General features: G+C 40.5%; 1 protein-coding gene across 1 annotated transcript; it reads left to right on the top strand.

The window, feature by feature from the left end:
- The first annotated feature begins 977 nt into the window (after positions 1–977).
- SPO11 (SPO11 initiator of meiotic double strand breaks) lies at positions 978–21,728 on the top strand. Its single transcript, XM_073309525.1, has 13 exons — positions 978–1,132; positions 3,612–3,725; positions 7,083–7,171; positions 8,753–8,819; positions 9,069–9,177; positions 9,795–9,881; positions 11,775–11,811; positions 12,038–12,147; positions 13,202–13,301; positions 19,185–19,222; positions 20,539–20,615; positions 20,859–20,970; positions 21,609–21,728. Exons 1-13 carry the CDS (start codon positions 978–980, stop codon positions 21,726–21,728), a joined length of 1,215 nt encoding a protein of 404 aa, XP_073165626.1.
- The last annotated feature ends 5,232 nt before the right edge of the window (positions 21,729–26,960 follow it).

The following is a 26,960-nucleotide window of genomic DNA, read 5'->3' as shown; positions in this document are numbered from 1 at the left end:
AAGACCTCTCCTAGCCCCTTCCCTTCTCCTGCTTGTTTCACTCTGTCTGGGAAACAGCATATGGATACTCTTCATGGCCTTGTACTTCTAATACCTCTGGGTAGCTTTCGTTGGTCAGACACAGACTTAGGCTGCCTGCCACAGACCGGGGTACCTGCCCCTAAACTTCTCAACACCTGTGCCAGCCTTGTGCCCCTGCAGCCCCTTTCTCTTTTCCTCAGTCTAGGACACCTTCCACCCCCACTACTTGCTTGCAAGCGCATGCCTGGGCCACTGTACAACCCTTTGTCCCTGCCTAGGAGCCACTTATTTCCTCCACATGTGGTGCTCTTTCTACTGGCAACTATTATCATGCTATTTAAAAAGTCCACCTCGCCTCTCGTTAGCCACCTGACTGCGCGAGTAGGGATCAAGATTGAGCAATCAAGGCTCAATCCGTGCATGCTTCCGGGAAAGTCATTAGGATGTGAAAAGGGTAAGTCATTTCACTAAGGGTGTGAAAAGCCATTGGTCTGTCAGAAAGGGCGGGGAAAGCCGTTGGTCAGCCAGAAAGGGTGGGAAAAGCCATTGGTCAGCCAAAAAGGGCGGGAAAAGAGCTGTCAGTCAGAGAGGGTGAGAAAAGCCATTGGTCAGCCAGAAAGGGCAGGAAAAGCCATTGGTCAGCCAGAAAGGGCAGGAAAAGAGGTGTCAGTCAGAGAGGGTGAGAAAAGCCATTGGTCAGCCAGAAAGGGCGGGAAAAGCCGTTGGTCATCAGAAAGGGCGGGAAAAGCCATTGGTCATCAGAAAGGGCAGGAAAAGCCACTGGTCAGTCAGAAAGGGCGGGAAAAGCCGTTGGTCTCACACTGCTCCTCCTCCTCACTGACTGGGCCTTTGCTGCCCCTATTATTGGGTTGGGGAGGGTAGGAATTTGATGTTTGATGCCCATAATACCCCATTTTAATCCTTTTGCTTAGGGTGTCTGTCACCTCTTCTTCAGAATGTCTTTGTCCCTGCCCGGGGAGACAGACTGGTCTGCATTCACCTTATTGGACCACCACAGGGTTTCCCTGCTGCGTTCCATCAAGGAGGCAGCCAGAGAAGAGACCAGAATTGGGGAAACTGGCCCCTCCAATAACGTTTGCCAAATCACTAGGTAAATCTTGACAGGCTGAAGTTTCAAAGGGTGCTCAGACAATCTTCCATTGGTGTGGGTGTAGCAGGTACCTGCACCATTGCACACACACTGTCCCAGTTCCTCCATGTCCAGGCAAGACACAAGTTCTCCTATAAAAATATGCTATTGACACAGGCAAAAAGGGTACCTGTGACATTGCACATATATAGTGCTATAATTCACTCATGCCAGTGTGGAAAATAACAATCCTCCCCAAAGCCCATTGGCATAGGCAAAAACAGGTACCTGCACCATTGCACACACACTGCCCTGATCACTCATGCTAATGTGGAAGGATGATGCCCCCAAAATGCCCCATTGGCTTGAGCAAAATAGGTACTTGTGGCACTATATAGATATAGTGTACTGATGGAAACATGCCGGCCCAGTGTGGAGGATGTGCCCTAAAGTCCCCCATTGTCAGAAATGTCACAGCACACACACAGCATCAGAGCATCAGGTTTCACATATGCAACCACATACCTAGTCTAAATAATAGAGTTTAATATCAGTTTTTTCAAAACCATAATTTGTATTCTATTGCTTAAATTAAGAATAAAGATAAATAAAATTAAATATTTTTATCTTCATTCCCAGTTTAAACTACAAACTCAGATTAAAATTTAGTATAAAATTATTAGTCTCACAAACTGCAGATTTGCATTTGGAATAGTTTTACTTTTGTGTCTCCGTATCATTGTTTGCTAAAAGTATTATAAGATTAATTCTTTAACAGTTTTTTCTTTTATGACATAATTATTTAAGTGCATTCCATGTACTATGCCAAACTACTAAATGTTCATGTGTGACCTGTTAGAAATGAGCTAACAGGCTGTATACTGATGTAAGATCTATAGTGCCTAGCACGTCTTAGCCCAGATTTCATTATTATTAACCCAAAGTGCATTTTAAATAGGCATAGTCGGCCAGCACTGTGTGCTTACTTACTAGAACTTAGTTCATCTCTTGAAAAGGAGATGGAACAGAGGAAAGAATATATGTAAGCTGGTAGAATTTTGCAGCCCTCCCAGCTTCTGATGGCCCAGAATGCAAGAATAGGATAGGAAATGGAAGCCTGGACCTTCCATTTGATAGTGTAGAGCAGACCATGCATTTTATTACAGAAAAGGGAAGAGACCTGGCAAAACAGTCTGAGTTGTGCAGATCTGAGGCAAACTTCAGGATGCATATGGAACATAATAGATAACTATGGTATCTAAAGAAATAGTTAGAGTCAGAAGAGGCTAATGATAAAAGTGTCTAAAAGAAGCATGTCAATGCCAAAATTTGGATGATTTATCTATCTACCATTCTATTCTAGGTATTTATATGTCCCTCATCACCATAGCATCTGAGTATACATCTTACCTGCAGAACAGTCCTATACAGCTTTGCTTTCCTATTTTACTCTCTCCCTTCTCTACATTTTACAGTGTTTCACCTTTTGCCCATTTTCTCTGCACTCATTAGAATCTTTTTTAGAAGTAATTAAGTTTTAGGAAGTAGAGTATATGTCTGAAGGTCAAGAGATAGGGGACTCAGTTATGCAGCTGCTTCACAATGGCAAGTGAACTTATGAAGGGGCTGTATGATCAAGCTTTTTTATTTTTATTAACTTTACAACTGTGTTGCTATTTGACCTTAGCCACAAAATTGTGTTGCAGGCAGAACATTGTGCTAAAATATATTTAATATATTTTCTAGTTCTTACCCAGATTTATACTGGCACACCGTGCACTTGTAATTTTAAGGACAGCTTAAAGGTTGGAATCAGATTGCTTATGAAAATAAAAGGCATCTGTCACAACACTTGGACAAACCTACTGTTTTGCTATAAGGGATTTGTTACATGGTTAGTTTGTCTGCTTAGGTGAAAAACATAGATTTTGTCCTTTTCACTGTGCATCTTTTGAGTCAGATCCTTCATATAATTAAAAACCTCAACAGTTCATTCAGGGCAGCAGATCAAAAGGTTAATGTGATATGGTACAACAGGAATTATTTGTACTCTTGAATATTTTTGCAATTTACAGCATTTAAAAACAAGTTAACCCAAATCATAGCCAAAACCAATATTACATCATTTAAACTAAAACATTAATCATTAGTCTCAAACCAACCAGTTGGTCTGAAAGTTTAGCTGTTTAGTTGAAAATTTAGATTTAGTTGAAAACCTGATGGTATGAGGAGTGGTTGGAAATGTATTTTTAATTTGTGCAACTCAGTCATGCATGTGGAATGGCAAATCAAGGATTCTAGGGAAACTAAGCAAGACAATGTTCAGGAAAGTAGTAGTGGGAGAATGTTTTGTTATGCATCTTTAAAACCAATACATAAATTATAGTAATTAAGATTTCAAATATTTGTTTGTAGATTTTAGGGGAGGGAATCAATGGTAAGAATTGACAGTGAATTATGGTTAATCATACAAAACTTTAATTAATATTCATTGTTTCAGTTCTGAGATCCTTGGAGCAATAGAAAATGTTATACAAGATATAGTTACAAGTCTAGCCAGAAACAAAGCACCTGTTCTGACCTTGGTTAACAGATCAGATTGGGGAAATATACAGTAGGTATTACTAGTGTGTGTGTTCGATTATTATAACTGGCACAAATGGTTGTTATTTGTCTCCATTGAATATTTTCGAATGAACCCACCTTATGAAATCCCATGTACAACAGAATCAATAAATGACTTAATGGCTTTAGCTCATGCTTCATGCTTCATGGCTTTAGCTGATCAACTCTAGGAGACAGGAATGAAATTTTTTCCTCAATGTATTCTGGGTTTTGGGGTGTGGGTTTGTCTTCTTCCTCTGAAGCATCAGCGATTGCCACAGCTGGAGTTGGGTCACTACTTAGAGTAGACCAATGCTGTGAGGTGGTTCTGAAATTCTCTTTCTCAGGTGCTTGGCTTGTGGTCTTGATCACATGCTCAAGATCTTACTGATCACCATCCATATGTGGGGCCAGGGAGGAATTTTCACTCAGGTCAGATTGACAGTGACCTTGGGGAGATGGAGTTCATTTTCCTTTGCACATGGAACATGGGCGGCTTGCTGGCAACATCTGAGTATATGTCACTTAATCAAATCCCTGCCACTGCAGGAGCCTATGGCATTGTTGCACCCATTCTTTACCTGTGGCACACTTGGTGGAGTGTCATTGGGTAGTGCTAGGGCCTGTGAAGTTCAGGAGGTCCCTTCTGATCTAAAACTCTATGACTATAACTTTATTTGTTAAAAAAACAAAAAGCAACCACTAACCTTAAAAGCTGTTTTAAAAAAAAGTGACCTTTAATAATCATTATGCACATAGTGTCATTACGGACCACAACAGAGGAACACAATGTGGAGGGGAGAGTGACACGACTGTAAAGGGAGAAGAAAGGAGAGAAAGGTCATACAGAGGATATTAGACTATCCTTTTCTGGTGGGAAAAAAAAACACAGATAATGGGTTGCATGTGATTGAGAAACCTGGTTCAGGCTGGAGCTATTTCTTTAATTCATTCTCTCTGTTTTCTCAATTTCTTCTCTCTGTTCTCCCTCATGTTATCTCCTCATCTCAATCTCTGCTTCTTTCATCTACTATGTGATGTTTAGGCTTCTACCCTTTTTGCTATTCTCTCTCCTTTCTGTCCTCTTATTTTAGTGTCTTTCTTCCCCTGAATACTCTTTCTTTGTTGCTCTATTCTGAGTGCACTTGCAGGAAATTATTATATAAGGAATTCTTATATAATGAGAATAAGAAACTTCTCTCAGTGAAAAACTGAAGAGTCTAAAGATATTCAGTTAACCAAAAGGTTTTGTATGGTCCAGTGGATTTAATTGTTTATGTCCCTATAGTTTCAAAAATGATTTCCTTATATGGCAATAAAATTAAAATAGTATAACAATCTTTGGCAATGTTAGGGGCACTGACATTCCAGGCTAGGAGACCAAATATGAGATATATGCCATCAGATCACATAGGAAGAAAAAAAGTGTTAGCATCAAAACAAGTGAATACCATAGTGTTAAAATAAGGTGTTATCAATTAAATAAAAATAATTACACCTTATTTATGATGGGCCAAATTCCAATCTCAGAGAGGTAGTTCCAACGAAGTAAGGCACCTATAGTCCACTTTGAGGTGAAACCTAGAAGAAAGCAAATAAAAGTAAGTAGGAGCAGAACGGGTGGCAGTATGTTCCCCTTTTCCCCAGGAGCCTTTCCAGAGCAGGAAGGGGTGGAACTAGGGAATAGCTCCATACTTAGCACATTCCTCATAAACACCGGTAGGTATCCAGTTGGATATCTGTCTGAAAATAAGTAGTACTGGTCCCTACAGTAGTACCATTAGTTACCACTATCCAATTATACCTCCTTCAAAAAGTAAGATATTGTAAAATCATGGAGAGGAGAACCAGTAGGGAATTCTTCCGGCTAGAGTGAAAGGCCAGGTAGCACTGCTGGACCTCTGACATAATGCAAGGTTGGAGCTTCCTTTATCCAAGTGTCTCTGAGAGCCACAGTGTTTACAGCTTATTCTCAAAAAGAAAAGGAGTTCTTGTGGCACCTTAGAGACTACCCAATTTATTTGAGCATAAGCTTATTCTCAGTATTTCCCTGCAGAGCTCAGCATAGTGCTCCCTAAAGGGAACACTTCTCACATACAGCATGAAGTCAGCCTAACTGAGTGTCTTGGGCCTTCTGTTCCCTCTTCATGAATTTTACAATATGTAGGTACACTATAGGGTGCATCCAACTGAAAAGCAGGAACACCTCTCTGCAGTGTTGCAGACCAAGAGCAAAAAGTTGTTTAAAAAGCCAAATACAATGGATTTGAGAGAAGATATTCATTGCTGTTCTTTTTTCTCATATGTATTGTCTATAAAGCACCATATTCAGTTATGATGCTATTATACTCAATAAAATTATACTTAATAAAATAATTATTACTACCATCACCCTAAGTCTGATAATTTTGAAAAGTGTCATCATTCTATGTTGCATCAGCTTTGAAGATGATGCTTGTAACATTTGTCAAAATACTTCAGTTTAGCTTTGATATTACAAAATAACAATGAACAAAAACCTTGTTGCTCTAATAGCTTCAATTATGCAGTTTTTCTCTTATTTATTTAGATTGTTGTGCTTGTCAGTTGTGACACCCTGCACATTCTCATGCTGTGCTGTGTGGTATGTTCTGCCACCCAAAGGATGCATGAGGCAATACATGTGACAAGTAAAGAAATAGAGAAGTGTTATGTTAGTGTATTAGAAACTATTATTGTAATTTTAATATTGATACTTTTTAAAAGATCAGTTATTAAAAAACAGGATAAATACATGTAGAACTCTTGTGGGAACATTGTGCTTTCAAACAAAAATGATCTATAACAACAGTAATAATTGTAGAAATCATTCTTGCCAAATAAGAAATGGCACTAGGAAAAATTTTATTCTGATTATACCTTTCGATAATCCAGCGACTGTTAATCCTGCAAGTGTGAAATTGACAAAAAGAAATTTCAATGAATCCATTTTTGAGGCAATAGGGAACAAAAGATGTTTGATCCACAAAGTTTTATAGACGGAGTTGAGGCACTTTCCTAAAATTGTCAAGGGCATCTAAAATAAATATTGTTAGTATTTTGCTAATATGGAGTAATTCGATGGAAATATAAACACCCTATTGTTCCAGGAAGTGGGGTAGTACAGAAACAGCATAGTGGATCCTCAGGTAGCTAGTAACACTGGCTTTCCAGATGGGTTCAGCCACTCCATTGATGTTAATGGGGTTCTGCATGGGTCCTGAAAACTGCACTAGCAGTTCTGATTGCAGGAATAAATGCTTAGTGTGAACTACCTGGCAGAAAATAACTAATTGTACTTTCCCTTCATCAAGTTACATTTTTATTTTATTTGTTCACAAAATGTCAGGTTTAAAGATTCTGTAGGTCTACAGATGATATCTCATTATACCACAAGAAAAATAAAAAGTGACTGCCCCAAATCAGCACCAAAATTTGGTAAGCTAAAAATATAGCAACGGAGTTCTCTATTAGTTTTTTCTTTTGTTTTAGGTTTGTTTATCATACTGCAGTATTCCGTAGAAGAAATAAAACATACTTTGTGTCATTAGAAGTATATAAATAAAGTAAAACCCAGATCTATCTTCTAAGCCCCAGTCCTCACCCAGTCTTTCCCAGCTCTGTTAAATTGTAATGTTAATTGCCATAGAAATAGTTAATAATTCATACAGAACCTTTCTGATTGATACAGTAGAAATTAGTTTCTGTGGCTGCTGGTGTATGTATTCAACTGCACCACCAAGCAAAAGACCTGTTTCCATCACTTTCTCTCTCCCCACTGGGATCTGGCATCCAAACCCTCTACTTAACAAGGTCAGTTCAGTTGAGGGTGACCAGTGCTTAATTTTCAATGAAAAAGATGCTGGGGGCTCAAGTAAGTTTTTTATATTCATTGCTGATGTGGCAAGCTGAGAGGTACCGGGGCCATTAACTGCCAAGCCTAGAGGTGCCAGGGTTCAGCCTTGGCAAGTCCTGGCACAAATTAAGCACTGAGGTGACCCCCTCAATCAGGACAAGCTAAGCACAGTTCTGCTGCCCTTTACTCATCCAATAACAATAACAATATTTAATTACCCCCACATTCAATACTAAACCGATCTGTAACCCCACACCAGCCAAAATTGATCACTTGGGCAACACAGCTGTGTCTGCTGGATACCTAGGCAGAGTAGATGTATTCATGTAAATACAGTCTGGTCCTGAACAGTGTTCCCTCTAATTTTTCCCACCCATGTATGGAATAAATTTTGTTATGTGCACCTAACAAAATTCATGTGATGGGGTGGGACCGAGCAGTTTGGAGTGTGGGAGGTGGCTCAGGGTTGGGGTGCAGAGGGGTAAAGGCTCCAGCTGGGGGTGTGGGCTCTGGAGTGGGGCTGAGGATGAGGGGTTTGGGGTGCAGTGGGGCTCCCTGGGGCTACAGTGGGGAGAGAGGACTCGCCCCCAGCTCTCTCTCCCTGCAGCAGCACCTAGGCTGGAGGGGAGAGGCGCTCATCACTAGCTGTCAGGGGAGAGCTCATTCAGACCTTGCTTACAAATCATAATTTGAAATTATAAGGTTGGCCAACATCACCAAACAGCTGTGTGAGGGGGAAAAAAACAGCTGTGTGAGGAAGCTAGTTTTTGTTCATAGTTTTCAAACCTGTTATGCTTTTTCAGGTACAAGTATTTTATCATATACTGTATATGCTTTTAAAGCATGCACTATTGTTTTGATTTCAATTCAAATTTCCAACCAATAACTAAATTGGCAACACTGCATGTAACTAGTTGACTACTGGGGGGGTTGTGTGTTGGGGAAATCTAGGAGGGTGTAGGGAAATCCCTGTTGCATACATATTTTTGCAAACACGGTTTTGAAAATGTGGGATACAACAGTTAAATTGTTAAAAATAAATTGGTTACTTTACAAAAAATAACTAACCATTGTTTTCATTTCTAATATAATTTAGTTTATTTATTCTATAGCTTTATACTGGGTAAGTTTAAAATATTATTGCAAAGTATTTTATTTTCCAGCTCTAATTCTTAAAATATTATCTGTGATCTACAAGATGGTGCAGAACAATACGTATGCAACCAAAAGGTAATGGACTGCATTTCTCTAACTGCAAATCAAAAATATATTTTAAGAATTTTATATAGATAAGGGAAGAACCTAGATATTAAGCTTGTCAAATATCATAACGCATTTTTGTACGTAAAATATTTCAAACTGATTTAATTATTCATGTGCTTATTAAAATGTTCTTTTACAATCTCAGAATCCTATAATTCAATCAGTATTGTATTAAAATTAGTTTATTTTTAAAAAGATGATATTTTATCTTGATAGAGATATATATTACAGTGATACACTACTATTTGGTAACCAGAGTGTTGTGGACAATATAGTCAATGACATTTCCTGCATGCTTAAGATACCTAGGAGAAGTCTACATATAGTAAGTAGTTGCATATGGTTGTTATTATTATTATTTATTATTAAATTATATATATTGCATTATATGAACAACTGAAAAACTAAGAAAATGATTGGTAGGAAGCATGTATGTAGCAAAAATTAAAAATTGTAATTTTGTTAAATAAAATACACTCTTTATTTATTATTTTTATAACACTGACGGATGTACTAGCGCTTGAGGTGAAATGCTGGCTCCATTGAAGTTGATCGGAGTTTTGCCATTGGCTTCAATTAAACCAGGATTTCAGCCTTAGAATCGAAGGCCTTGATTCAGTAATTTGTGCTTGAGTGGTTTGCTGATTTGGGGTCTAAATGAGGGTTTAACATATCAAACAGAGGAACATGGCATCCTTTCAAATTTTATATTTGTTTCATGCCTTGACATTTGTAACATTTTTTGCTCTGTAAACACAATTAGTAGCATATGTTAAGTTATGTAGGATGAATGAACTAAAAAAATCTGTATTTCATGATGATCATAATGGTCAGTAACAGCTTATTTCTGGTCAGGAGTTTTTTGTAGCTGACTCCAACTTTTCCTAGCCAATGTACAAAATTTACTATACAAAACTTGAGTTACTGCTATTTTTCCCCCAGCTGTCTACAACTAAAGGTTGCATTGCTGGTAACTTAAGTTATACTGAGGAAGACGGTACGAAAGTGAATTGTACATGCAGTGCAACAGTATGTATTACTAATATTAACATTTTTATGTCCATATTTGTGTGATTTCCTATATTTGTTGTGACCTAATTTATTTACGTATGTACATTTGTGCCTGTGGCAAACTTAGACATTACTGTACTTTTAAACTCTCACTACTAATGCCCACTTCCTACAAATGTTATACATTCAAAATTCTTAAGGAATGCAGCAAAAGTTTTACATGAGAAAGGACTGTAAGATCAGAACTTTCATATACTTTTGAATGTTATCTCTGTGTGCTTTATGTAGTCTAAATTTGGGGGTCAGCTATAGAATCAACAGAAAGACTTACCTCTTGGTAAGAGCAAACTATGCTTACATTACCTTCCATATTGGAAGTTCTGCAGAGGAAGACATTTAATTTGTGGTTGATGCTCTCTATGACATTGCTCTGCCTATGTTGTGCTTTGAATTTGAGTGTCCTGGGCACATGAACACACACAATTTCTGGCCATGTGTGTTTCTGGCAGAGTTGGAGAACAATCCCTTTGCAGTACTCTGACCCTGTCCTCTGGGTGCACCTTTCACTGCAATAGGCATGCCACTAGGATCTGTGTTAGTAAAAGCACATACAGTGAATCAAGCTATATATTCAGAGACAGGAATTTATTTATGGATCTGATTCTCTTCTCACTTACACAAGTTTTACACCAATAAAAACCCACTGAGTTCAGTGGAGGCACTCGTGACTTCCATCAGGGTAAGTAAAAGTCTTCAACTCACTCATATCCAAGTATTGTGCCACATTATGGCTTATAACAAAGGGTCTCACATATTAGAAAGCCATTTATAATCATACCACTTACAGACATCAGAAAGAGTTCTGTCATCAACCTCATTTTACAGATGAGAAAATGAGGTAAAGAGAAGTTAAGAGCCAGATTTTCAAATGCTCAACACCAATAGTTGGTCTGAGATTTTGAAAATCTGTGCACTACCTTAAATGGGAGCTGAGTTCTTTTGAAAGTCTAAGCCTAACAGATTTGCCCAACTTCATGCTGCTAGTGAGTAGAAAGCAGGAAATAAAACCGATTTTCTGACTTCTGCTATCATTCCCTGGACAATGTTTCTACTCTAAGCACAAGTGAATGATTTAAAAATGGAAAGAAAACCTTATCTATCTTTACTTTGTTTTTCATCTAAATCAGAACTTTAAAGATCTCCATTATCAGTGCTCCTCTACAGGGCCTCACATTTCTATTTATGGAGCTGGTCCACATTGGCACCTGAGATGATACAGCAGTAAGAAATTAAAACAGACCACACATGTCAATATATACAGACTATTTTGCCAAGATTGTCTTCCATTTCCTGCTATCTCATCCATATGTTTGCCAGACTGAGCCAAATCCTAATCTGAGATGTGAAGTACGCATTACCATATCTCAAATTATCTGTCACCAAACAGTTATAAATATAAAACAAACTCCAAATAGAGGTTATCAAAAGCAGGAGTTTTAAAGGTCTTTTGTAAAGTTCTTTAACAAGCATCCAAGTATACTTTTAAACCTGCTTTAAACTTGCAGTCTCACACCCAGTGGCTTTTTTCCTGGCTAAAACACAAAGGAAAATGGGGAGCTGCATCATTGTGTAGTGATCATGTGATGGGTGATGCTGAGTGCAAGTAGCATCAGATATTTTTGAAAGATGCCTCATGGTAGTAGTAGGATCCCTATACATCCTTGTTTCACAGCAGGCTATATAGGATAGACTATGCCTAAAAAGCAGTGGCGGTGTCAAGAGCGATGCTGTATACAAAAAGATGAATGGTTGTTTCAGGATGTAATTTTGACCTTCATTACCCAATGTTGTTGTTTTAAAATACATCATTTTCTTTATTTAAAATTATTAATTTCATTTTTGTTGTTTTAGGCAGTCATTGTGCCATCTAATGTTCAAGGAATTAGAAGTATCCTTTGAGCAAGATAGACTAAAAAAAAAAAGTATAAACAAAGTATATTCCAAGTTAAACAATGTTTTTATGATTTTTTGCTCTACTTCTTGGCTCTGAAACTGAGTTATGAGCACTGCCTTTGGCTTGAAAACAAGTATATTAGAGCATTCATTTTGTAGTTGATTAATATAATACAATGCCACCGATTTCATTTTACATGTACCTAGCCTTAATATCAGAGATGTGATCACAGATGCAAAATTTATACTAATTGTAGAAAAAGATGCAACTTTTCAGAGGCTCCTGGATGATGACTTCTGCAATAAATTGTCTCCATGCATAATGATTACGGTATGCATCTGACATTTCACATTCCACCTCTAGAACTAAGAGTTTTAATAATATAGTAACAGTGTGGTGATTTCCAAAAATAGTTTCAAATATACTAAAATAAAAGTTAGACATGTTTAACTCCAACATTTTCCTCCATTTTTATTAATATAATACCATAACAATGGATAAAAACTGAATTATATTTAAGACTAAAAGGTATTTACTGTTCTTATACATATTTACAAATACACATTTTATAACCTTCTTTTCCAAAAACATTTCAAATAGAGTTGTAATTAGTACTCCTAATTCTGCCATATAACAGAATGAAATGTGGAATACATATCTTAGTATTTTAAAAAAAAACATGTAAACAACATATGACATGATATACTGTGTTTAAAAAAGGTATTACAATTGATTAAATTAATAATCCATGGATTGAGGTTTTTTTGAGATTGCACAAATCAAGTACAGAGAATAGCTCCTGAAATCAAATTATTGTGAAGATTTCCTAAAGGTAGAGAAGCACAAACAGAACAGATCTCAGTAGTTGTTGCTGAGGGTTTTTTTGTTTGTTTCTATGAGTTTCTTTGGGTTTGTAATGAAAGAACAAAGGGGAAAATTCTGACTACTGTAAGGAAAGTAGCTTACCTTACCCCATCCCTCAGAAACACACACAATACTACTTCGGCAGTATACGTATGTGTGCCCAAATCCAGGTGAAGTCCACCCATATTTACAGCCACCTTACATATTCTTTTTGTGCCGTTAATATGAAAAAAGCACAGTTTTTTTTTTTATAGGGAGCATGGCTGGATACAAACATCTGATTATGCCTGTGTGCATACCTGTTACTCCATTCTTCCCCCACCCGCACCCATGGTTCCTATCATACAGGGACATCTGTCATGCTGCTTTGTAACTTTTCTTGGAGCTACAAAAGGGCAACCATCTTCTCCCTACACAATAACTGCAGGACAAATGTTCCTGCTAGACATAAACACATGTCTAGTCAGACTTTGTTTTAGTTCATTCCAAAACTTACGATTTTATTTTATTTTAACCTTAGGGAAAAGGAGTACCAGATCTGAACACAAGACTTCTAGTCAGAAAGTTGTGGGATACATGTCATATTCCTATTTTCACCCTCATGGATGCAGATCCACATGGTAATTGCATGCTAACAGGAGAATAGAACCTTATTTATTTGACTTGTAAGACCAGAGCTCATGGTATGGGTATGTGAATGGAGGTTCCCCATCAAAGCAGAAATTTCTAAACTCAACCAGAATGCCTGCAGGAGTACTGAGGAGTACTGTGACATCTATGCTGGCCTTCCTCCAGTGTTTAATGTGGAAGTGGGACATCCCTCACCCTCTGGGGTGACTAACACAGCTGTTGACTCCAGGCAATACTCGACCTTATGCCTAAGGAGTGAAAGGACTTTCCATAGAACTTGTGAGTCAAAGTCACTTAGGATCAGATTTTTAAATGTACTTGTGCACCTAAAGATGCAAATAGGCACCTAGTGGGATTTTCAAGAGTGCCTAGGCGCCTATCTAATTTATATCAAATGTACTTTAGTGCCTTGGGGCTTTTGAAAAGCCCATTAGGTGCCTATCTGCATCTTTAGGCACCAAAGTACCTTTGAAAATCTGGCCCGTAGGCATTTTTGAATGGTCCACACTTAGTCTCTAAGGTGCCACAAGTACTCCTTTTCTTTTTGCGAATACAGACTAACACGGCTGTTACTCTGAAACTTAGACTATAGCTGCCCCTTGGCAGATGTATGGGAGGATGGAATAGGGCTTTTTGCAACCTTTTCCAAATTTGGCACTGAAGGAAAGCTAGCCACATCCTCTCAGCAGAACTTTATATGTACTGTGATGCATACACTTCTCAGCCAAGGCCCAAATGTGAAGCAAATCAAAATAATAGATATGAAAAAAATAGTACAAGATTGTTTCAACATGATTTTTTTTAAAAATTTGATTTAGGGTAACCAACATTCTCTATAGCTCCACCCTCATAATCCAACACTTGTAATGTCAGTAAATTATCATTCCGAAAGCTAGATACTACAAACTTGATGTTGGTTACAGTGAACTTTAGTCTAAAATGTGGGTTGTGCCTTTTAATGCAGGATCACTTAGAGCTACAGTATGATGACTCATCTCAGAATGGTTCTTTGGATATCATTCCATTGGAAAAAACAAAAACAGGAAATATTTTAAAATATCATAATTTTGTTTTCTTCTAATAGACAAACAGTTATGTACTGCAGGTCCAATCCTCCAGTTGCAACTCATGCAAAATTCCCATTGACTCTAATGGGAGTTTTGTCAAATTAAGGCCTAGTGGATTTAGCCCTAAGAAAGTTGCATGATGTGTTTTAAGTAAAATAAAAATGCATCTTACTGTGTTCTACAGCTAAAATCTGAATCCTGAATATAGATTTGTTCACAAGTTTATAATTTTTTTCTGGTGAAAGGTGAATGTTTTTTGTTGTTTCTCTTTAAATTTTCAATATACTTTGATAGAGACGTCATGGACAATGACATTTTGCCTCTTCACTTCTGCAAAGAATATTGGGGATGGAGCACAAGGAATTATTCCAGTTGCCATCATAAGTGTTGCAGTCTTTCTCCCACCATTATGTGGGAGGCAGGAGGGTCAGACTTAATGGATGACAGAATCTTTGCTGTCTCCATATTTCTGTGACAATGATGTGGGGGAAGCAATGAAGCTGAGAGTTGGTGGAAGGTAACTCATTGCTGGAGCGGGAAGCAAGCTTTAAGAAGCTTCATCTGATGATTCAACTATAGAACATGCTTCTTGATGTATAGTTTTGTAATTACTCTTTGAAATGTGACTTTTTCTAAACTAATGTATAGCTTTGTTTAACGAATTTATGACTAAGGATAGTTAGAATGCTGATAATTAAAACTTAAAATGAGGTACAACGGAAAAATGGGTAAAAACTGAGACACTGAAGAAGAGCTTGACACCCTCCATGTTGACTGGGCTTTTGCTCAGAACTAGGTGTGGTCATGGAATCCCATTTTTAAAAATCTATAAATTAGTAGCTGTTAATATGCATTTTAATTAATTAGTAGTCTCCATTACCAGTAATAATACAATATAATTAACTGGAATTTGAACCAAAAACAAGATGGAATATAAATTAAAGTCAATTTTATATTAAGCATGCTTGAGATTGTCAGTTGACTGTTCAGAGAATGATCTAAATTTAAAATATGATTTAGCTAAGAAGAAGGCCTCATCTGGAGTACTGTGTCCAGTTTTGGGCCCCACACTACAAGAAGGATGTGGATAAATTGGAAAGAGTCCAGCGAAGGGCAACAAAAATGATTAGGGGTCTGGAACACATGACTTATGAGGAGAGGCTGAGGGAACTGGGATTGTTTAGTCTGCGGAAGAGAAGAATGAGGGGGGATTTGATAGCTGCTTTCAACTACCTGAGAGGTGGTTCCAGAGAGGATGGTTCTAGACTATTCTCAGTGGTGGAAGAGGACAGGACAAGGAGTAATGGTCTCAAGTTGCAGTGGGGGAGGTTTAGGTTGGATATTAGGAAAAACTTTTTCACTAAGAGGGTGGTGAAACACTGGAATGCGTTGCCTAGGGAGGTGGTGGAATCTCCTTCCTTAGAAGTTTTTAAGGTCAGGCTTGACAAAGCCCTGGCTGGGATGATTTAATTGGGGATGGGTCCTGCTTTTGAGCAGGGGGTTGGACTAGATGACCTCCTGAGGTCCCTTCCAACCCTGATATTCTATGATTCTATGATTCTAAGGTTTTCTTAACCATCTATATATCCTATTTTAACATAGCCTGACTGCATAGTGTATAGTTCTGTTTTAGAAAAACATAGAACAGTTTTTGTGTATTCCCACAGTTAATGGGTGAAATCTTTGCCCAGCTGAACTCAGTGGGATATTTGCAATTGACTTCAATGGCATCAGGATTTCATCCATTCACTGTAAAATAGCAGATGCTCATTTGAACTGTTATATCTTTCTTTCTGAGAGCTGGTTGGTTCTTATTATTATCTGAGGAAGACAAGGTGGGTAAAGTCGTACTGTATCTTGTATTGGACTAACTTCTATTGGTGGAAAAGATAAGCTTGTGAGCTTCACACAACTCTTCCTCAAGTCTGGAAATCATAACTAGAGTTTCACAAATAAATATAAGGTGGAACAGATTGTCAAGCCTAAGAGTTAACACACATTGCAAGAAATCACTTAAAATGAAGTGGTTCTATTAACACCTCTAACAGTGATAAGACAAAGGAGGATTAGTAGTTACAAATAGTTGTAATGAACCAGAAAACCACTGTCTCTGTTGAGACCATGATTTTTAGTGTCTAGGACAGTTACAAATTTAAGTTCCCATGCTTGCCTTTGGAAGGTGTTATGCAGGTTGCCTTTGAGGATGAGGACTGACAGGTGAGCTATGGAGTGATTGCTTTGTGAAAAGTGTTCGCCCATGGGTGATGGTTTTTTGGTTTTTTTTTTTTGGTCTTTTATCATATTTCATTCAAGAGCATAGTGATTGTCTGGTTTCACCCATATCGTGGTTTTTTGAGCATTTGATGCACTGGATGAGGTACACCACAAGTTGTTATAGGTATGTGTAAAACACATAGATCTTGAAAGATGTATTCAATTTTTATTGGTATTGATCATTGTAGTGGTAGAGATATGTATGCAGGTTTTGCATCTATTGTTCTGGAAGGTGTGGTGCCAATTTGAGTTGTTGTCTCCTGGTCCGAAAGCATAGGCGCCAACTTCCCCTCTGCCAGGTGGGTGCTCGACTGCCCCCCCCACCCCGCCTCTTCCCGCCCCGGCACCACCCTGGCTCCAACCCCATTCCACCCCTTCCCCAAAGTCCCTGCCCTACCCCCCCTTACTGCCCCATTCCACCCCTTCCCCCAAGTCCGCTCTCCTGCCCTGCCTCTTATCCGCCTCCTCCCCTGAGCGCGCCGCATCCACGCTCCTCCCCCTCCCTCCCAGAAAGTCCTAAGCAGTGGTGAGCTGGAGCCAGTTTGCATCGGTTCGTGTGAACCAGTTGTTAAATTTTGAAGCCAGTTTAGAACCGGTTGTTAAAGGGGTGGGCAAACTGTGGCCTTTGGGCCACATGTGGCTCGCGGGACCGTCCTTTCCGTCCCGCCTGAGCTCTCGGCTGGAGAAGCTCCCCTGAGAATTTTTACTCACGAGGTAAGACCGGCAGCGAGGTCTTTCACTCGCTCCAGGCCTTCGGCGGCAGGGCCTTCAGCACCGCCGAAGACCTGGAGCGACTGAAGGACGTGCCGCGGAAGTGCCGCCGAAGGCCCGGAGCAACTGAAGGAACCAGTTCTGGCAGCTCATCACTGGTCCTAAGTGCCACCAAACAGCTGTTAGGTGGAAGGAAACACTGGGAGGGAGGGGGAGGAGCGGGGACATGGCACACTTTGGGGGGTGGGGAGAAGGAGGCAAGGAGGGAGGAGCTTGGCTGCTGTTGGGTGCTCCTGCCCTGGAACACCCAGAGAGACGGCACCTATGTCTGTGGGGAGTTTACTTCTGATGATGTACTTGGCAAGGTTGGGGGTTGTCTGAAGGATGGAAGATGGGGTCCAGGAAAGATTTTTTTCAGGATGTGATCCCCATCAAGGATGGGTTGTAATTGCTTCATAATACCTTTTATGGGTTCTAGTGTGAGGTGGAAGGTGACAGCAAGGGATGTGTGGTTGGTGCAGGTTCTTTTTCTGTATTGAAGCAGGTTCTCTCAGGGTATTTGGGTGGCCCATTCAATTATGTGATCTACTTCTCTGATGGAGTGTCCTTGTTTGGTAAAGGTGGTTTTAAGTGTGTTAAGGTGTGTATCCCAGATGTTCTCCCCAGAGCATATGCTGTGGTATTTGAGTGTCTGGCTGTAGATAACAGATTTCTTGGTGTGTCTGGGATAGTGCTGGATCTGTGGAGGTCAGTGTAGTGATCCCTGTAACCCACTAACCCTCTTTTGTCCTATGATTGCAGAGGTGTTAATTGCCCACTTCATTCTAAGTGGCTTCTTGCAACATGTGTTAACACCTTATGGATAACAACCTGTCCCACCTTGTATTGAGCTATGAGACTCTACGTATTCCAGGCCTAAAGAAGAGTTCTGGGAAGCTTAAAAACTTGTCCCTTCCACCAACAGAAATTTATCCAATAAAATATATTAGTTCACCCACCTTGTCTCTCTCAGAATCTGGGTCCAACATGAATACAACATTGCAAACAACAATGGAAAATATTATCTGAGGGAGAGTTATCAAAATGTGGTTTCTTAAGGGGACAGTAAGGGCAGGTCTACTCTTAAAATGCTGCATCTGCACAGCTGCACCACTGTGCTGTTGTAGTGCTTTAATGAAGACGCTCTATACTGACGCGGTAGCTACGTTGATGGGAGAAGCTCTCCTGCCGTCATAGCACTGTCTATACCAGGGGTTAGTGCGGGTTAACTGTGTCGCTCAAGGGTGTGGATTTTTCACACTCCTGAGCGATAGAGGGCTGTAGCATAGACCAGACCTAAGAGGTACAACTGTAGACCTGAAAACACTGATAATTTCCCTTTATCATGCCGTGAAAGGAAAAATGCTAATAATTTATCTGAACAATTAACACATAATTATTCATACTATCAAATGAAAAGTATGAAAATTTAGAATAATTGATTAAATCAACAACGTTGAAGTCTATTAAGTTGCCAGAGAACAAAAGTACAATATGTAAAAAAACAAGATTCAGGTGTCCATTACTTTTGTATGATGCCTATGCATAACAGGTATGAAATATTAAATAAATTGAGGTAAATGTCACATTATCAAAAATTTTGATTGTATATGACAATATGCTGTAAAACTAATTGTAAAACATAAACGGCCTGATTCATCAGTCCAGTCTTACACCAATGTAACTCAAATGGGCTTACATAAGCATGAAACTAACACAATGGTGAATCACGCCCAAAATGTAGACATATAGATATGTAACATTTGGTATTCTGTAAATTAGGTATAGAAATAATGTGCATCTACAAGTATGGATCTGTGGTGAGTATAGTTGTTTTCCACTTCAGGTCTGCTTAGTTATTTTGTCATCCAGCCTTGGAGCTGGAATGTGAAAACTGTTAAAGTGTAGTTCAGATGTGTGTTTTCTTTTGTTTTAATACTAAGAAACAACTTTTGGGCCGAGGGTGCTTTATTTTTTTAAACAAGTTTTTGTCAGTAACAAAAAGTTGGCTTTTGCCATAACAAAAAGTAATTGTGTGAAAATGGCAGATTTTTCATTTTTTTAAAGTCTGACAAAATGTGAAGTTTTGCCTGCTATACAAAATTGTCCATATTATTATTATTATGTATTATTTGTGGTACAGCAGTGCTCGGGGGCCCCAAGTGAGATCTGTGCTGCACTGTTCTAGGCAATGTTGTCCATACAGTAAGTCACAGTCCTTGCCCTAAAGAGAGCTTACAGTCTATATAGAAAGAAAAGGAGTACTTGTGGCACCTTAGAGACTAACCAATTTATTTGAGCATGAAAGCTCATGCTCAAATAAATTGGTTAGTCTCTAAGGTGCCACAAGTACTCCTTTTCTTTTTGCGAATACAGACTAACACGGCTGTTACTCTGAAACCAGTCTATATAGACAAGACCAATATAGAATGAAGGGAGGAGATATAACATGTAAGCAGAGTGAACAATGTGATAGTTTGTAAACAGCATGTTATGTTCCCAGATTTTTGATGGAGTGTTTATTATTATTAATATTTACTATTATTTATTAATTTTCGGACATTTTGTTGGGAAGGGGTTACCTAACAGAGAAAGAAAAGAAAGGAGAGGGCACATTACACTGCAAGGAGTGGGGGTAAGAAGGAAAGAGAGAGAAAAGAGAGAGGAAGAGAAGGGAGAAGTGAGTTGGACAGAAAATCAGCAGAGTGGAGAGAATGTCCACAGTAAAAACTATCAGGTCATCTGTGTCCAAATATATCCTATAACTGCTTGTCTCTGCTCCAGCTGACTTGCATTTCTGACTGGCTGTACTCAAGCTCTCATGGCTAACGGGGGCAGACTATCCTCTGCACAGTTCTCTGGGAGAGGGTGCAGGAAGTGGTACCCCCAGAACCCCAGCTGGATTTTAATTTCCCCCCTTTCCCTCCCTGTGTTGTAGTTTACCTACGGCAGCCACTTGTCCCAATTTCTACAAGCCTGAGTTTCATAAAGAGTTCTACTTGTGAATAGAGTTAGCTTCATTTTTACAAAACCTGACCCTGTCCTTAAAAAAAGCATAAATATTTTCTCAAAGACAAACATAAATAATTCAAATTAAAGGGACACTGAACATAATATATGACATTTCATATTGTAGTCAATGTCTTTTGAAGCCCATCATCTCACAGTTCCAGCTATAAGATGGCTTGGTCTCCTTCCATCTGATATTGAAAGGTAAGTTATTTCCTAGAATGAGTATAATTATCCTTTTATTCTATAACAAAAGGTACATGTAACATTAAGTCTGATTTAAATCCACAAAAAAAAAAGACAATTAACTGTTAATTCTGCTCTCAATAAACTTACTGTTTTTTTATAGAGCATTTTGATGGTTGGAAATAGGAATTTAAGTAGGAAACGTTATGTAGTTTTAAAAAAAAATATTAAGCAGGCTAAAACTTTTATCTGCTTTTTCAGATTAAATATACGCAAAGATGCGTTGATTCCACTTACTAAACAAGATCAAAATAAACTCGCCAGTATGCAGAAGAGACCTTATGTGGCTTGCCAACCAATGTGGAAAAAAGAAGTATGCACAAATTAAATTGTTTTCTGTTTCTTAATCCCTAAAGAACAAATCCTATCTACCACAATGCTGTCCCTCCTGGCTATGGTGAGCTCTGAACACAGCAGAACCAATAAGGTTTTGCTGAACTCCACCTGGAGTGGTCAGGACTGGGAGCCATGGAGGCTGTCTCTGTACCAGTGTGCCTCATAGTTCCCTCCCCAGCACAGAACTAGCAGCATGATAGGCTTTGCTTCCATTGGCCATCTCATGATCGTATGTTTTAGAGAGGGGTTATTGCATTTTAAATATCACAGAATAAATTACATCTCTTGAAGAGGGGGAATATGCCGTGTGGAACAATTATTTAACCTCCACCTCCGGCTTCGCCTGCATAATTTAGAACACAAAGCACAGTTCATGCAGATATAATATATAGTGGTTACATAGTGGGAAAACATATCGTGTTCTTTCCCCTTCTGTTTACACTGCCCTGTTGTATGAATTGCTATGATTTTGCTACTGTGGGCTGCACAATAGAGAGCACATCTCCTTATGATACATACTAATCAAATCTAATGTAATTTAAACATTTAATTACATCACCCTATGGGTCAGGCCTTTCTCAACAGCACATTAATTTGCAATTTTTTCTTTTTCAGATGGAAATTATGGCAGCATCTAAAATGAAGGCTGAAATTCAAGCTTTGACTTCTCTTTCATCAGATTACCTTTCCAGGGTGTATCTACCAAGCAAATTGCAATTTGGTGGATGGATATGAATGTTTGTAGATCAACTGTTTCCTGATGTGGATTTATTTTGGAGCTATTATAATATAAGCCATTATTTACAAAAATTGCATAACATTGCATTATTTCTGGCAAATGTTCTACATATTCAGTGAAGAGTTATAAAGGTTTGCTTCAGCTCCTTGTTCAATTTTTTTTAGTTAGGTCAATAGTTTAATTTCTTTACAATTTTGATTGTTTTTCCCTAGTGTACCTTAAGGACATGAACATATTTTAAATACAATTTTTTCTTTCCATTTTGTGGCTACTGTACATAACTGTAGCAATAATTCCAACTGTAAAACTATTATCCTTAAAAAGTTACTGAAATTTATTTTGAGGGGAGAAATTAAAAAGTTATATTTGTTTAAATTTGTGTCAGTTAATTCACAGTCTACTTTAAAGCACAATCAAACTAAATCTGTGTCTTCTGATATGTTTTACTTTTGAAGACAGGGAAGTCATTTAAATTACTGTAATATTTTTAAGGTACAATCGCCTGAAAAGTTACTATAAACATGGCAAGTCATGTTCCTCATAAATGAATCCATAACAAATGTGCTTAGCTTGCAGATAAAAGAGATGAATTTTTTAACTGCCAACTCCATAAACCCAAGCTCAGATCAGAAAGTCAAGATGGTTTTTTTCATTCTTGCACATTTGCAACAGTAATAAGGTTCTGCAGGCCAAATTATGCCCTCAGTTCCTACACCCCCATTGTAATGCACAAGTGAGCAAGCACTTTTTACTGATTAGAATTTAGTAAACAATTCTGTTGACGACGTATAGGACAATGGAACCCATAGACCACTCTAAGGCCTTGGCTATACTTGCGAGTTACAGCGCAATAAAGGAGCCCTGGGCGCACTAGCTCACTACCCGTCCACACTGGCAAGGCATGTACTGCGCTCTGACTCCGCGGTTACAGCGCTGCTGGTACTCCACCTCAGCGAGTGGAATAACATTTGCTGCGCCCCCGCTGGAGCACCGCAGCGCCAGTGTGGACGCCCTGGTCCTATAGTGCGCTCTGATCAGCCTCCAGAAGTGTCCCACAATGCCTGTGCTAGCCACTTTGGTCATCACTTTGAAATCTACTGCCCTGCCCTCAGGTGACCAACCGTCAGACCTACCCTTTAAATTCTCTGGGAATTTTGAAAAATCTCTCTCTGTTTGCTCAGCCAGGCGTGGAGTGCTCTCAGCGCATCTTTCCAGGTGACCATGCCTCCACGCGCCAGGCGATCCCCAGTATGGAGCAATGGCGAGTTGCTGGACCTCATTCGTGTCTGGGGGGAGGAAGCTGTCCAGTCCCAGCTGTGCTCCAGCCGTAGGAATTACGATAACTTTGGGCAGATATCAAGGGACATGATGGAAAGGGGCCATGACCAGGACGCACTGCAGTGCAGGATTAAAGTGAAGGAGCTGCAGAATGCCTACCACAAAGCCCACGAGGCAAACACCCGCTCCGGTGCTGCCCCTGCAACCTGCCGTTTCTACAAAGAGCTGGAGCTGGACGCGATACTGGGGGGGCGACCCCACCTCCACTCCGGGGACCACTATGGACACTTCAGAACCCAGTGCAACAAGGCAGGAGGAGGAGGAACAAAGCAGGAGCGAGGGTGCTGAGGCAGAGGAAGACACCCGGGAATCCCTAGATATGTGCAGCTAGGAGCTGTTCTCAAGCCAGGAGGAAGGTAGCCAGTCGCGGCAGCTGGTGTTTGGGGAAGGACAAACACCAGAGGAGGTTCCCGGTAAGCAGCTTTTATTTTGGGAAGGAAATTATTCGGTGCGGGCTCTTGGGGCAAGGAGGGTTAGGGCTGCATGCATGCCTAGATGCAGAATAGGGCGTTGATGCACTCTTTCACATTGCGGTAATCAGCCTCAGTGATGTCTTCAAATGTCTCATCCAGAACTTGGGCAATGCGCTTGCGCAGGTTTCTTGGGAGAGCCACTGTGGTCCTTGTTCCAGTCAGCCTAACTTGTCAATATCACTGTGCCGTGAGGGGTGGGGAGACCATTGCTGCACACAGGCAAGCTGCATATGGGCCAGGGCGGAAGCCACATTGCAGTAGAAGACCCTCCCTTGCTTCCCAGGTCACCCTCAGCAGCGAGATATCTTCCAGGACGAACTCCTGTGGAAAATGTGGGGACAGTGTTCAGTATAGGGGCCCCCTGCCACTGTTGGCTCTCCCCAAGGCACAGAAACCCAGAGGAAAGTACAGCCGTGAAACAATCAGTCATGCTTGACTCTGCTTACTCACCATTTTGGGGCTCCCGTGGGTTATGTGCACTCGCTTTGGGACGGGCAAATTATGCTATTGTGTAGACTGTGCTTGCCCTTAAGTATGGGGGAATCACTGCTCTGTCTGGCGTGAACAATGTTGTCTCTGTTAAGTGTTGCATTTTGCCTTTACAGATGCAACATTGAGATCTCAGCCGTCCATGTTATCACCAGCCGAAAGACTCCAAAGAATCAGAAAGAGGCCACGTAGAAGCAAGGAAGACATGTTGCACGAAGTAATGCAGCATTCAAGTAACGAAAATCAAAAAGTGCAGGAGTGGCAGGAGAGTGAAAGGAGGGTCTGCCAGCAGAGTGCAGATCACCGGCACCAAAGCACAGATCGGCTGCTAAGCATCATGGAGCGGCAAGCGGACTCAATACAGGCGCTCATAGCAATGCAGGCGGAACACTACTGCGCCCCTCCACCCCCCGCAGCCCTTGTCCCAAAACTCTTTCCCTTTTGCCCCCATGTCACCTCCAAGCCACTTTCCCCAACATCCGGATTCTTACCGCCACCAGCTGCCTCCAACACCTGTAGCTTCACCACCCAGCCCTGAAAACTGTGACCCTTACCCACTGCACTCAACCCTCATCACCATGCAGTATAGCCAACCTGAAGTCTAGCACTCATTGCACAGCACTCCAGACAGGACATACGCGAATCTGTGATTGTACCGTTCTCCACCCCACGCCCTTGGCCCTTTCTGTTTCTCAAGAAGTTGTCTCTTTTCAATAAATGGATTTTTTGGCTTTGAAAACATTTTTTATTATTGCATAAAATAAAAGATACCTTGGCCCAGGAAAGAAATAGGCACTGCAATTCAGCATAGCAAACACAGATTCCTACTAACACTGGAACCACTCCTGTGCAGGGCACCAGACATTACTGGTAGCTTTCAGCCTCAAATTGCTCCCTCAAAGCATCCCTAATCCTTGCAGCCCCACACTGGGACCCTCTAATAGCCCTGCACTCTGGCTGTTCAAATTCAGCCTCCAGGTGTTGAACCTCCGAGTTCCATGCCTGAGTGAATCTTTCACCCTTCCCTTCACAAATGTTATAGAGGGTACAGCACGCGGATATAACCGCGGAGATGCTATCATCGACCAGGTCTAGCTTCCCATACAGAGAGCTCCAGCGGCCCTTTAAATGGCCAAAAGCACACTCCACAGTCATTCTGCACCTGCTCAGCCTGTTGTTGAACCGCTCCTTGCTGCTGTCAAGGCTCCCTGTGTAGGGTTTCATGAGCCACGGCATTAAAGGGTAAGCGGGGTCTCCAGTGATCACAATGGGTATTTTGACTTCCCCTACAGTGATCTTCTGGTCTGGTAGAGAAGGCCCGGCTTGCAGCTTCCTGAACAGGCCAGTGTTCCGAAAGATGCATGCGTCATGCACCTTTCCAGGCCAGCTTGTGTTAATGTCAATGAAATGCCCATGGTGATCCACAAGTGCCTGGAGAACCATTGAGAAATACCCCTTCCGATTAATGTACTTGGAGGCTAGGTAGGCTGGTGCCAGAATTGGAATATGCGTCCTATCTATCGCCCATCTGCAGTTAGGGAAACCCATTTGTGCAAAGCCAGCCACAATGTCATGCACGTTACCCAGAGTCCCGGTTCTTCTGAGCAGGATGCAATTAATGGCCCTGCAAACTTGCATCAACACGATTCCAACAGTCAACTTCCCCACTCCAAACTGGTTAGTGACTGATCGGTAGCTGTCTGGAGTTGCCAGCTTCCAGATTGCAATAGCTGCCTGCTTCTCCATCATCAGGGCAGCTCTCAATCCCGTGTCCTTGCGCCAGAGGGTGGGGGCGAGCTCCTCAGACAGTCCCATGAAAGTGGCTTTTCTGATCTGAAAGTTCTGCAGCCATTGCTCGTCATGACGACGTGATCCCACCACTCAATGCTTGTTTCCCAAGCCCAAAAGCGGCGTTCCACGGTGGTGAGCATGTCCATGAATGCCACAAGCAAACTCGTGTCATATGCGTTACTCGAGTCGATATTGTCGGAGCCCTCACTATCACTTTGGATCATAAGGAATAACTCATTTGCCAAACGTGACGTGCTGGCGAGACTCATCAGCATACTCCTCAGCAGTTCAGGCTCCATTCCCGCAAACCAAAAGGGAAGACAGAACGCTCAGGACAAAAAGTGGTGAAAGATGGCATCAAATGTGGACAGAAGCAAAGGGAATGCTGGGATGCGAACCGATGCATCATGGGGTATTGGGACAGGACCCAGAATGTCCCACACTCCCCACCCCCTTCCCACAAGCCACAGCGCCAGAATGGGAAGAGGTGCTCTCTGGGATAGCTGCCCCATAATGCACCGCTCCCAATGCCACTGCAAGTGCCGCAAATGTGGCCACGCCAGTGCGCTTGCAGCTGTCAGTGTGGACAGATTGCAGTGCTTTCCCTACTGCGCTCTACAAAGGCAGGTTTAACTCACAGCACTCTACATCTGCAAGTGTAGCCATGCCCTTAATTTTGTTGGTGCTAAAATGCTGACAGGAATAAAAAATAGTAGTGACAAAAAATAAGTTAAGTAATTATATATGACTGAATGCAGAGAGAGTGACTCTAGCAGATGCTTTTCTAAAAGATATGGTCTAGGAATTTTTGGGTGGAAGTTCTATGGTCCGTGTTATACAGGAGGTCAGCTTAAAGCATCACAGTGGTCCCTTCTAGCCTTGGAATCCATGAATTTATGAATAAGAACATGCTGTTGCTACAGTTACTTTTCATAGAACTGCAATTTAAGGTATAGTACATCAAATTAGTACCTGACAAAGAAAAAAGTCTGTAGACTACATCACTTGTTCTTTTATTTAAAAGAGAACCACTTTTTCTTTCTACCTACTGTACTGTACCTTAGTTCTGCTGCATTGTGGCACTCTGTCATTTGCATCACTTCAAGTGTCTAGCTACAAAAATAGCCTAGACCAGAA

The sequence above is a fragment of the Lepidochelys kempii genome, chromosome 13 (genome assembly GCF_965140285.1).
Source record: "Lepidochelys kempii isolate rLepKem1 chromosome 13, rLepKem1.hap1, whole genome shotgun sequence".
Classification (NCBI taxonomy): domain Eukaryota; kingdom Metazoa; phylum Chordata; order Testudines; family Cheloniidae; genus Lepidochelys; species Lepidochelys kempii.
Note: the sequence above shows the minus strand (reverse complement) of the source record. Positions and strands in the feature narration are given on the sequence as shown.

What these genes read in the sequence shown, in the direction of transcription:
- SPO11 (XM_073309525.1), top strand. Translation starts at nt 978, where the DNA reads ATGTCTTTGTCCCTGCCCGGGGAGACAGACTGGTCTGCATTCACCTTA. An exon ending in CTAGGAGAAGTCTACATATA is followed by an intron (nt 9,178 to 9,794) that starts GTAAGTAGTTGC and finishes TTTTTCCCCCAG; the next exon opens with CTGTCTACAACTAAAGGTTG. An exon ending in ATTGTACATGCAGTGCAACA is followed by an intron (nt 9,882 to 11,774) that starts GTATGTATTACT and finishes TTGTTGTTTTAG; the next exon opens with GCAGTCATTGTGCCATCTAA.